Genomic DNA, 12,603 nt, shown 5'->3' with positions numbered 1-12,603 from the left:
GGGATGGATAGGATAGAGGTGGAGAGACTCTTCGCGCTCAGAAAAGATAGTAGGACTAGGGGGCACAGCCTCAAGATAAAGGGGGGGCGGTTTAGAACGGAGTTGAGGAGGAACTTCTTCACTCAAAGGGTGGTGAATCTCTGGAATTCTCTGCCCGTTGAAGTGGTGGAGGCTACCTCGCTAAATATTTTTAAGACGCGGGTTGATGGGTTTTTGATAAGAGAGGGGATTAAGGGTTATGGGGAGAAGGCGGGAATGTGGAACTGAGCCACGACAGATCAGCCATGATCTTATTGAATGGCGGGGCAGGCTCAAAGGGCTAGATGGCCTACTCCTGCTCCTATTTCTTATGTTTTTATGTTCTTATGTTAAAGGGATCAAGCGATATAGGGGTGGTGGAGGCAGGATCAGGATATTGAATATGATGATTACCCATGATCAAAATGAATGGCAGGGCAGGCTCAAAGGGTAGAATGGCATGCTTTTATTTTCTATGTTTCTATGTTTCATCAGGCTAGAATGGACAAGACTTAAATATCTGTTTTAAGTCTTTAAGTAAAGGCAGGGCATTTAAAGAACGAATCGGTGAACTCCAGGAATTGTTTATTCCTGTTTGGCACAAGAATGAGAAGGAAATTGTGGCCAAACCATGGCCCTCAAAGGAAATTAGAGATACATCAGATTCAAGGAAGAAGCATAAAAATTGGCAAGAAAAAGTAGTAGGCCTGAGGATTGGGAGCAATTTAAACTTCAGCAAAGGAGGACCAAGAGATTGATTAAGAAGGGAAAAGTACAGTATGAAAGTAAGCTACCAGGGAACATAAAAACTGACTATAAAAACAAATTTAGTTTGTATTTACCACACAAATACAGCAACTTCATGCCACTTGATGTATTTTAGTCATCAGATAGATAGCAAGACGCTGTTTTTACAAAGCTAATGGCAGAGTATTGCAACTCGGACTGCATGTTTTGCGTTAAAGAATGGAATTTTACTGCCTCACGCAGAATGGCATTCTCTGTCGGCCTCAGGCGGGATCTTACAAGCTTCGGGCGGGCGAGGTCGTAAAATACCAGCAAAAGTGTTTAACCATTTATTTGTTCCTCATATACTGTTTGTGCATAAATAACAGTGAGCATCAATTGTCTCACTATTATTTTGACAGGAAAATCTGGGTCACCATGCCATCTAATGTCATGAAAGATCACTATCATCAGCCAAAGTTGTAATTTAACATTGGATTTCCTGTTAGACCATCACAAGGTGCATCATAGGTAAAGTTATGGGTAAGTGTATTACAGCTAAATGTTTACATTTTAATGAACTTTCCCTTAGAGTATGTACAATAGCATTTTACAGTATAAACTCATAACACAGTGTGGATCCCACAAAAGACTTTTAACAGTTCATTGATATACGTGTTCTAAGTGTGGGAGAAGGCATGGACCATGATTGCATCAAAAGTAAATCAAGGATTGGATCCTAGACAGGCATGTGTATTAGCTGAAATTCATATCAAGGAAGGATGCATTATTCAAGTCATTTGAACTCCATTAGGTAGCATTTGAGAGTTTTAAAAATTTGGTGTATGTAACTCTGAAACAGTGAAAGTGGGGGAGAAAATTGGATGTTATTGTGAATGCAGGCCAGCAGCAAGATAACATATATGAAGGATGGATGGAAAACTTGAGTAAGTGTCTGAAGTGAATGTAATCTTGATCTGAAATTGAAGAAGGTCTCGTAGAAAGGGAAAAGTGAATGAACATTGCTGGCAACAATTGCATGTGTTGTGATCATTGGTACTTAGGGCGCGACCTTCTGAAAAAAATTCTGAGTGCCGAATGAGTGAGAAAAACGGGAAAGAATTGCACCTTTTTTTGGCAAGCTCCGAATCACAACCTTATGGCACATAGTGCAAAAAGAATGATGGCCATCACATCTGGTCTCCCGTTGGTGGAGACCATCGTGATTCTTGCTGCTGAGAAGCTCAACCGGCGAGTTAAAGTGAGCCCAGATATTAGTCCAGTACAATCAGGGGAAACGGGAAACGGGAAACCAGGCACGTTTCTCCTTTTTTGCCTCTCACTCAATCGTACCACCTTGCCTCACCGAAAATCAGGCAGGACGAGGTTGTAAGATCATACCCTTGAGTAACAAAAATTGCTGACCATACTTACAGGAGACTTAGATTTACTCAAACAATCCTGTTAGATTTTATGCAACACTTTGTCAACCTATTCTTTCCTCTATACTTGAATGCCTCCATTTCTTAAAGCATCTCAATCAAAAACTAATGGTGGCTACCCAATTGACAGAAGCTTAACTGAGTGACCAGATAATCTGTTTGAGTTTGCAACCTTCTAATTAAGTTTCAAAATCTCAACCTGGGTCACTTCCTGAAGTTTCCTGAACCACAGCATATATTTGTACTCTGTTCAGAAAGCAATTCATTAATTTCTTCTATTTCACAAAATGCTGTTTTCTAAAAATGTGATTAGATTCATACAATTAGAGGCACATTCCCTACACAATGTGATACCTATTTTGTGCTGATGTAGAGCCTGTTTTTTTCTGATTCTGTTGATGGTGATGCTGGAGTATTTCTATAAACTCTTTCATTTCGTTTTGTCTTTCACCAAGTTCTTTGATTTGAGTGGTTGCTCCTTGAAGTTCATCCTGTAAAATGAATTTTGAAAACAGCCTTGTTACAAAAAAAACTTCCAAGTCAGAATCCTACTCCAGACACTGAAGCGTGTAATCCAGCCTAGCACTCCAGTGTGCTAATGAAAGTGTGCTGCATTATTAGGCATGCCAGTGGCGATTCTCCTGGCTTTTGCAGTGCATTGGGCCAGGAGACTCAAGTGGACGCCATTTAGCGGGCTTTCTGCTGAGCGCTGCAGCCTCCACAAGTATCCAGCCACCAGATTTCCAGAGCTGTTAGCTCTGCGCCAGAAATTGGCACGGAGAGATATAAATTATTTAAATCATGAGTTACATATAATTCACAGGCCTGGGACTGAAGTCTCTGGGTCCACTAGCAACTCCCCCCACCAAGAGTGTTTCACTCCAGCAGGGTTTACAACAGCTCTCCACTAATGGGGAGCTGGTGGCCCGACCCCCCCACTAAATGAAGAACCGCCATTGAGGCCCCCCAGGAGATCAGTGGTATTGCCAGCCTGACAATGTCAGTCTGGGCTCCTGACACTGCCCAAAGGGCAAAGTGGCAATGCCCAGGGACATCTTGGCACTGCCCACCAGGCATCGGGAGGTACCAAGAAGGGCCCTAATGGAGGCAGGGCCTTTGGGGGGCTATCAGTAGGTGGGGGGGGCATGACCCGTTGCCATTCTGCACTTGGGATTGTAGACATGGTTCTATGATCACTAGCCAGCGATTGGGGCTGGCCATCAGAGTTAGGTGGGGCCAGCCTGCTGGGAGGGTCAGGGCTGTGGGAGGGGTGGGGGAAGGGTGCAGATCGGGACTGCGAGGGGAGAGATCAGAACTGTGTGGGGGGAGGTTGAGGCCAGCCTGGACACGTCTGGGGGTGCTGGGCAGTGATCGGGTTGTGACGGGATCAGAGAAGCAGCAATGCGGGGCTGGCCAATGATTGAACTGGCCAGCAATCGGGAGGCTGGCAGTGCGGGGCTACTGCGCATGCGCCGATCTCGATAATGACAGATCAGCACATGCACAGTGGCCTGCTCAGTGCTAAGCTGCCAGCCTCTCCATTGGGAATAGGCCCTGCCCACTGATTTTAGCATGAATCACGGTGGTGCACTCAACAATGCTCAGAATAGAAGATTCACTTTGAAAATCCCACTAAAAAAGTAAATTAGACACTTAGAATTTTTTTGGGAGGATCCCACCTGTCATCTTTGAAGCAAGACATTAAACCAAGGCCCTATCTCCACTCTTAGGTGGATATAAGAAAGCCCATAGCATTATTCTGAAGAAGAGCTGGGGGCTTTCCCCCAGTGTCATTACCAACATTTTCCTGTCAACTGACACCACTAAAAGATTAACAGGTTATTCATCTCGATGCATAGCAAAAACTGTTGCACTTTCCTACATGACAACAGTGATTACATTTCAAAATTGCTTCATATGTTTTAGGACCCTTGAGGTTGCGAAAGGCACTATTGATGTGCAAGTTTGTTTATTTGTTATTACGCAAATTATGCTAATAGTGGAGGCTAAGGGAAAGACTTTTGTCATGGAGGCAGGAAACCTTCCAGCTTAGCAGACCCATCTCCATGGAAATGATGCCCACACACGTGATTTACACTCCTGGCAGATGGGAACGGGCGTCAGACCTGCTGCCTCTGAAGGTAGTTCGGAGGTGTTTGGGTGCCGTGGCAGCTTGCTTTGAAGGCCTGCCTCAGTTCTCTCAGTCCAGTCTTTTAAAAGGATGTGATCTCACCCTCCACCTCACCCACTCCTATAAGCCCTCATACCCACATGCATATCATGACACCTTTAAACTTTAAACCCTGATGAAGGAAGTGAATTTGGAGCTTTTGAAACTCAAAGCATTTAAATGGATCAACTGTAATAACATTTCTTGGAAAATGTCAATATTTAAGTGTATCAGAATTGCAGAAACAGGTAGTATTTTTAAAGCTATATCAATGGCCTGTCAATCAATACACTCCAGCAGTATTTTTTAACTCTGACAGTTACAGCTGGCTTTCCCCCCACCCCACTTTTAAAGGAGTAGAGATTTAAACAACTTCAGGTCATGATACTTAAACAGATATTATCAGCTCTGAAGAGCATTTATGCTTCTTCCATAAATTAGTGACTCCAATACTGCCCTTGGAACAATGAAAATGGGGTTGAGTTAAACTCAGCACAAATTTCAAATAGTCTTGCTGAGTTGGGTTTCTCACCTGTATAGTCCACATGCTGTCCCTTCCTCAACCAACAAAAATAGGATATGCCAGAAATGGGGCAGCACAGTCCACCATCTTCAAAGGCCTCCAGAGTCAACTTGACCCTGAAAACCTGGCCCTAAATTAACTTTGTAGGGACATTGAGAAACAATAGAAGTGTTAATAGCAGGCTAATGCTACAGACAAGAGGCTAATTTATAAAATTCAGAGGTTTGAGACATTTCATGTTCTTTTAAAAAGCATTATCAGGCACATAGACAAGTGTTTTGTTTCTCCGTCTGGGAATGGTTTAATGTAAATGGAGAACTAAGAAGGAAGAAATTGTATATTGTTTAAAAAGTACATTAAATAATCAATAAGTAGTGTGGAGTACTTGAGGAACCATTAGTGTTTTAGGGAGGAAATAAATATGGAAAACCATAGCCTTATTTTCAATCTGTGCAAAAGACAGGGAGAGGCTGCGATTTTCTACCCCAGTTTCAGCAATCAGGAAAGCTGGAGGGAGCAGACAATCCAACGGAAGTCCCAAAATGTCTTTTATGGCAGTAGGATTTCCCGCTGCTGTTCCTGCCCCCTGTCAATGACATTATGCTGAGGGCAGGGGTGTACCCTGGGGACACTCCTATGCTCTTTGGGAGAATTCCCTGAGGGGGAGAGTGGGCGGTGCTCCTTTTTTTGGAAGGGCATTGGTTCTGTGCCCACTGAGGGAGGGTTCTGTGCCTGTGCCAGGGGGGTAGGGGGTCAGTTTTTTGTTTTTACAAAACCCTAATCTGTTAGAAACTAAGGTTGCCAGCAGGGCAGGCTCATTCAAAGTCCCCCTACCAGCATAACATCAGGGGACCAGTTCTTCCTTTTTTTGTCTCTAAGTGCTCACAGATACAGCTGATGGGCTGCTGTCTACTTTTTCCCAGTAAGAAGTCTCACAACACCAGGTTAAAGTCCAACAGATTTGTTTGGCAGCACTAGCTTTCGAAAACTCAAGTGCCTTCTTCAGGTGAGTGAAGATTTGTGTTCACAAACAGGTCATATAAAGACACAAACTCAATTTACAAGATAATGATTGGAATGCGAGTCTTTACAAGTAATCAAGTCTTGAAGGTACAGACAACGTGAGTGGAGAGAGGGTTAAGCACAGGTTAAAGAGATGTGTATTGTCTCCTGCCAGGACAGTTAGTGAGATATTGCAAGCTCAGGCAAGTTGTGGGGGTTACAGATAGTGTGACATGAACACAAGATCCCGGTTGAGGCCGTCCTCATGTATGCAGAGCTTGGCTATCAGTTTCCGCTCAGTGATTCTGCGTTGCCGTGTGTTGTGAAGGCTGCCTTGGAGAACGCTTATCCAAAGATCAGAAGCTGAATGCCCGTGACTGCTGAAGTGTTCCCCGACTGGAAGGGAACACTCCTGCCTGGTGATTGTCGAGTGGTGTTCATTCATTTGTTGTCTTGTTGTCTGCATGGTCTCCCCAATGTACCATACCTCGGGACATCCTTTCCTTCTACATATCAGGTAGACAACGTTGGCTGAGTTGCAAGAGTATGTACCGTGTATCTGGTGATGGTGCTCTCACGTGAGATGATGGCATCCGTGTCGACGATCTGGCACGTCTTGCAGAAGTGCAGGGTTGTGTGATGTCGTGGTCACTGTTCTGGAGGCTGGGTAGTTTGCTGCAGACAATGGTCTGTTTGAGGTTGTGTGGTTGTTTGAAGGCAAGAAATGAAGGTGTGGGAATGGAATTGGCGAGATGTTCGTCTTCATTGACGACATGTTGAAGGCTCCAGAGAAGATGTCGTAGCTTCTCCACTCCAGGGAAGTACTGGACGACAAAGGGAACTCTGCCCACTGTGTCCTGTGTTTGTCTTCTGAGAAGGTCAGTGCAGTTTTTCACTGTGGCACATCGGAACTGTTGATCGAAGAGTCGAGCACCATATCCTGTTCTTATGAGGGCATCTTGCAGTGTATGTAGGTGTCTGTTGCGATCCTCCTCATCTGAGCAGATCCTGCGTATACAGAGGGCTTGTCCGTAGGGGATGTCTTCTTTAACATGTTCAGGGTGGAAACTGGAGAATTGAGGTTACCCATGGGCTTGCGGTACAGTGAAGTGCAGAGGTGACCATCCTTGATGGAGATTCGTGTGTCCAAGAATGCAATCAATTCTGGAAAGTAGTTATGGTGAGTCTGATGGAGGCATGGAACTTGTTGATGTCATCGTATAGTTGTTTCAATGATTGGTCGCCATGAGTCCAAAGGAAGAAAATGTCATCGATGTATCTAGTGCATAGCATCGATTGAAGGTCCTGTGCGGTGAAGAGGTCTGCTTCGAACCTATGCATAAAGATGTTAGCATTTGAGGTGCGAATTTGATCCTCATGGCTGTTCCGTGTGTTTGGATGAAGAACTGGTTGTTGAAGGTGAAGACGTTGTGGTCCAGGATGAAGCAGATAAGTTGTAGAATTGCATCTGGAAACTGGCAGTTGTCGGCGTTGAGTACTGAGGCAGTTGCAGCAATGCCTTCGTCGTGGGGGATGCTGGTGTAGAGCACCGAGATATCCATTCTGACAAGGAGCGCTCCTGGTTCAACTGCTTCATGTGTGCTGAGTTTCTGTAGGAAGTCCATAGTGTCATGACAGAAGCTGGGGGTTCTTCGTACAATGAAACTGATAGCCAAATTCCACACACATGAGGACGGCCTCAACCGGGATCTTGGCTTCATGTCACACTATCTGTAACCCCCACGACTTGCCTGGGCTTGCAAAATCTCACTAACTGTCCTGGTTGGAGACAATACACATCTCTTTAACCTGTGCTTAACCCTCTCTCCACTCACATTGTCTGTACCTTTAAGAATTGATTACCTGTAAAGACTTGCCCTTCCAACCATTATCTTGTGAATTGAGTTTGTGTCTTTTTATGCCCTGTTTGTGAACACAAGTCCTCACTCACCTGAAGAAGGAGCTGAGGCTCTGAAAGCTAGTGCTGCCAAATAAACCTGGTGGACTTTAACCGGGTGTTGTGAGACTTCTTACTGTGCTTACCCCAGTCCAACATCAGCATCTCCACATCATCTCTACTTTTTCCACCAAAGACAACACTTAGGAAAAAAAACTGAAAAGATCATGGATTCTATTCATCATACAAAGACATTTCTATAATACAAATTATTGCTTTGTTAGTCAATAAACAACAGTTGAAAGTTTTTGGTAAATCATTTAAAAAATGATTGAATCTATGGACAAATTTACAATTGTGTCTTATTATGTAATAATAAAACAATGAGATATAAACAAGAATAACCATCTCCAATTTTCCAAACTGCTTGTCTGACATTCAGGCCTGCTTAATCAGAAGTTTCCTCCAATTAAATATTAGGAAGACCGAAACAAATGCCTTCAACAATTTACTGTTTCCTAACAATCATCCCTCTTGTTGGTAAATGTCTAAGGCTGAGCTAGAACATTTGCACCCTTGGTATCCCATTTGACCCTGAATTGAGCTTCAGACCACATAACCACTCCATCGTCAAGCTTGCCTACTTCTATGTTTGCAGCATTGTCCAACACCACCCCACCTCAGCTCATCTGCTGCTGAATCCTTATTCATAACTTTGTTACGTATAAACTTGACTATTTCTATGCTTTCCAAGCCTACCCTCTATTAAACTCATCTAAAGCTCTGCTGCCCATATCCTAAATTGCACCAAGAATCTTGCACCTGTCCCCTCAATGCTTCTTCCAGGCTGTAAACACCTCAATTTAAGAATTTCCATCTTTGTTTTCAAATCCATCCATGGCTTTGTACCTTCCTATCTCTGTAATCTCTTCCAGCCCTGTAATACTTAGAGATCTCTATGCTCCTCCAATTCTGTCCTCCTCTGCGTCTCTGTTTTAATTACTCCACCAGTGTGGCACAATAGCACGCTGGTTATCACTACTGCCTAACAATGCCAGGGACCTGGGTTTGATTCCAGCCTTGGGTGACTGTCTGTGTGGAGTTTGTATGTTCTCCCCGTGTCATTGCGGGTTTCCTCTGGGTGCTTTGGTTTCCTCCGACAGTCCAGGTTTAGGTGGATTAAATTGCCCTTTGGTGTCCAAAGTTGTGTCTGCAGATTAGCAGGGTAGATGCACAGGGTTACTGAGACAGGGTGGGTGTTGGGCCTGGGTAAGATGCTCTGTTGAAGAGTCTGCAGACTCATTAGGCTGAATGGCCTCCTTCTGGATTGTAGGGATTCTATAATTCTCTGATTGTCAGCTTTACCTTCAGCAGACCAGGTATTACAAGTCAACAGGCTTGAGGGGCTGAATAGCCTACCATTTTCATTCCTACATTCCTATATCAACAAAGGTTGTAATTCTGTCTGCATAATGATTCTTTAAAAATGTTTCCCAAGTGAACAGTAGAAAAATAAATGTTTGATTGTTTCTACATCCTGATTACCTAATGTATAACAACAGAATTCATAATTAAATGTAGAAATCAGAACATTATTGGATACCTTCCTGAATTGTGAAGTGAGTGAGTTTCCTTTACTTTAAGTTGAAACAGGTATTGTGATAATGATAGGTCACAAAGCAACTGTATAATGTGAAAGGATCTACAAAGACAAAACACTTATTGGCAAAGTGAGCAGGCAACCTTTATTTATCGTTATCAGCTTCTGGTTCAGCCAATTCCTCAAATTTAAAATCTTCATTTTAGTACTCAAACAACCCAATGGCCTTGCCTCTCCCAACCTCTCCCAAGCTCCAGAATTCCCTCTCTAAACTTTCACATCCCTCTACCTCCCTACCTTTCTGTCTTCCATTCTAACAATCTTGAAAACTTACCTCTTTGACCTAACATTTATTCACCTATCCTAGCATCTCTTAAAATGGCTCAGTGTCAATTTTAATCTGAAAAATATATTCGTTTTCAAAGATTTGATTATATGCCAGCATTGATGGACTTGAGATTGAATGATCCCTTCCAAGCATTTCTGAATGCCTACAATCTGTTGACATGATGTGGAGATGCCGGCGTTGGACTGGGGTAAACACAGTAAGAATCTCATTCACCTGACGAAGAGTTTAACCTCGAAAGCTTGTGAGTTTACTATCAGATGAATCAGTTGGACTTAAACCTGGTGTTGTCAGTCTTCTTACTACAATCTGTTGAGTCATAGAATTATAAGTCTAAGAAACTTCCTATGGCAGAAGATATTTACATAGAAACATAGAAGGTAGAAGCAGAAGGAGGCCATTTGGCTCTTCGAGCCTGCTCCGCCATTCATCATGATCATGGCTGATCGTCCAACTCAATACCTAAGACTGCTTTCTCCCCATAACCTTTGATCCCATTTGCCCCAAGTGCTATATCCAGCTTGCTCTTGAATACATTCAATGTTTTGGCATCAATCACTTCCTGTGGTAATGAATTCCACAGGCTCACCACTGTTTGGGTGAAGAAATGTCTTCTTATCTCTGTCCTAAATGGTCTACACCGAATCTTCAGACTGTGACCCCTGGTTCTGGATTCCCCCACCATTGGGAACATCCTCCCTGCATCTACCCTGTCCAGTCCTGTTCGAATGTTATAAGTCTCTATGAGATTACCCCCCCCCCCATTTATCTGAACTCCAGCAAAAACAATCCTAACCTAGTTAATCCCTCCACATACGTCAGTTCCACCATTCCCAGAATTGCTGCACTCCCTCGAGAACAAAAACATCCTTCCTCAGAAAAGGAGGCCAAAACTGCACACAATATTTTAGATGTGGCCTCTCCAAGGCCCTGTATAATTGCAACAACACATCCCTGCTCCTGTACTTGAAACCTCTTGCAATGAAGGCCAACATGCCATATTTATTTTCCTATGTAAGTCTGAACAGGAGAAGACTTGCATAGCTTATTGATTAGGACTGATTGATTTGAGTAACTTGTGGCAGGGAAAGTTGGAATCTTTAATTAAAATTGAATAACTGAATATCTATATAAAGAAAAAAGCATGAGAAAAACCTGGGGGACAGATAGAATAAGAAGAAATTATTTTAAGCAGTAAGTTATGTGTAGGATTTTTCAGTTTCACATGCCTAAATTGCCCATGATCAATGGGCCTTTCCATGGTCTGCCAAAATTTCCATCTGAGTTGTGATGATTGCAGTGGTGGGACTGGAAAATTTACCCATGATCTGGAATGCACTAAAATTGGGGTAAAACCAATTCAATGATACATTTTCAACAGCAATAATTTCCACTCGTTTGATGCTTTAAGTTAATAAAATGTCTTCAGGCACTTTACTATATTATCAACCAAAATTTGGTAAAGAATCACAGAAGGAGAATCACAGGTTACCAAAGAGGTATGTGGAGGTGGGTGCATTTTAAAGGAAGAAAGAGAAATGGAGAGATTTGGTGAGGGAATTCCAGACCTTGGAGTATTGGCAATGGATGGCACAATCAACAATGGTGGAATGTTCAAAATGATCAAGAGGCCAGAACTGGTGAAACACAGTGATGGTTTAAGGCTAGAGGAGGTCACAAAGATAGGCAATGGCAAGGCCATGAAGGAATTTGCAAACATGCTGCCGGTGTGGGGAGAGTGAGGGAGATCCATCGTGGGTGGGCACTCTGGCATAAAGCTATTTAAGTACATTTAAATTTATTCAAATTAATGGAAATCAGGTTCATGTCTTTTCTGGATATGAATTTGATCACTTCACCAGTGGGAAGAGGGAAAGGTCTCAAACTGAGACCTCTTGGGCGCAAATCCTATTATGGCCCTCTTGTGAGACTTAGCAGCCATAACAGGATTTGCACCTGTGGTGAAAGGGTCTGCTACATTCTACTTGTTGTTTAAGAGTAGTTTAGATAGATGGTTGAAGATAAGGTTAATGGTGGCCCATATTATTACTGCGACTGCTTATGTGGAGGATAAACATCAATATATCCATTTAGAGTTGATCAACAATTCTACCCTATTCTTTGGAAAGAAATGGATATAATTTTTTTGATTATTAGAAAACTTTTCACACCTTAAATAAGCTTATTGTGTCTTTAAGCTGCTTCAGTTTTTCTTGCCACTCCAGTTCAAAAGTTTGAATGCTTTCCTTCAGGAAGTGTTTGGCATCCTCAATTCTGGCCAGCACTTGCATGGATCCTGTGAATTCAGCTTTCAGATCAGCGACCAAAGCCTGCAACTGAAAAACACTGAATGAGTTAAGCACAGACTACACATTACGGAACTCTGCCAACAACTCCAGAGACCTGAGCACATAATCCAGGCTGACACACAATGCAGTACTGAGAGAGTGCTACACTGCTAGAGATGCTGTTTTTCAAATTAAACTTTAAACCCAGGCCCAGCCTATATTGGATATTGAAGATCCCATGGCATTAATTTGACAAAGAGCAGAAAAGTTCTATCAAGTGTCTTGGTCAATAAAAATCCCTCAACAAATATCACAAAAATCAAATTATCTGGTCATCATCATGTTGTCAGTTGTGGCATTGTGCTCTGCATAAACTGGCTGCAATATTTCCCACACTACAAGTGTGATGACACTTGAAAAGCATTTCATTGGCTGAGAAGTGCTTGGTGGGCTCTTGAGGTCATGCAAGGTGTAATATAAATGCAAGTCATTTTTCTCTTTTATAATTTCTAGAGTGTTAAAAATTCTCATCCTTATTTTCAAATCCTTCCATGTCCTTTCCTAGTCCTGTAACCTCCACCAGCTTTAAAA

At 42.8% G+C, this 12,603-nt stretch overlaps 1 protein-coding gene across 1 annotated transcript in view; it reads right to left on the bottom strand.

The window, feature by feature from the left end:
* The window catches only part of arhgef33 (Rho guanine nucleotide exchange factor (GEF) 33), a 69,509-nt gene that overhangs the window by 35,024 nt on the left and 21,882 nt on the right, over positions 1–12,603 (bottom strand). The window contains exons 4-5 of the mRNA XM_080200169.1: positions 11,896–12,060; positions 2,541–2,677 (exon numbers count right to left, since the gene is read on the bottom strand). Of these exons, the coding sequence (XP_080056295.1) occupies positions 2,541–2,677; positions 11,896–12,060 (302 nt within the window). The remainder of the gene's footprint in view (positions 1–2,540; positions 2,678–11,895; positions 12,061–12,603) is intronic.

This window comes from Carcharhinus amblyrhynchos, chromosome 12 (genome assembly GCF_965287045.1).
Source record: "Carcharhinus amblyrhynchos chromosome 12, sCarAmb.v2.hapA, whole genome shotgun sequence".
In the NCBI taxonomy this organism is placed as follows: Eukaryota; Metazoa; Chordata; class Chondrichthyes; order Carcharhiniformes; family Carcharhinidae; genus Carcharhinus; species Carcharhinus amblyrhynchos.
Note: the sequence above shows the minus strand (reverse complement) of the source record. Positions and strands in the feature narration are given on the sequence as shown.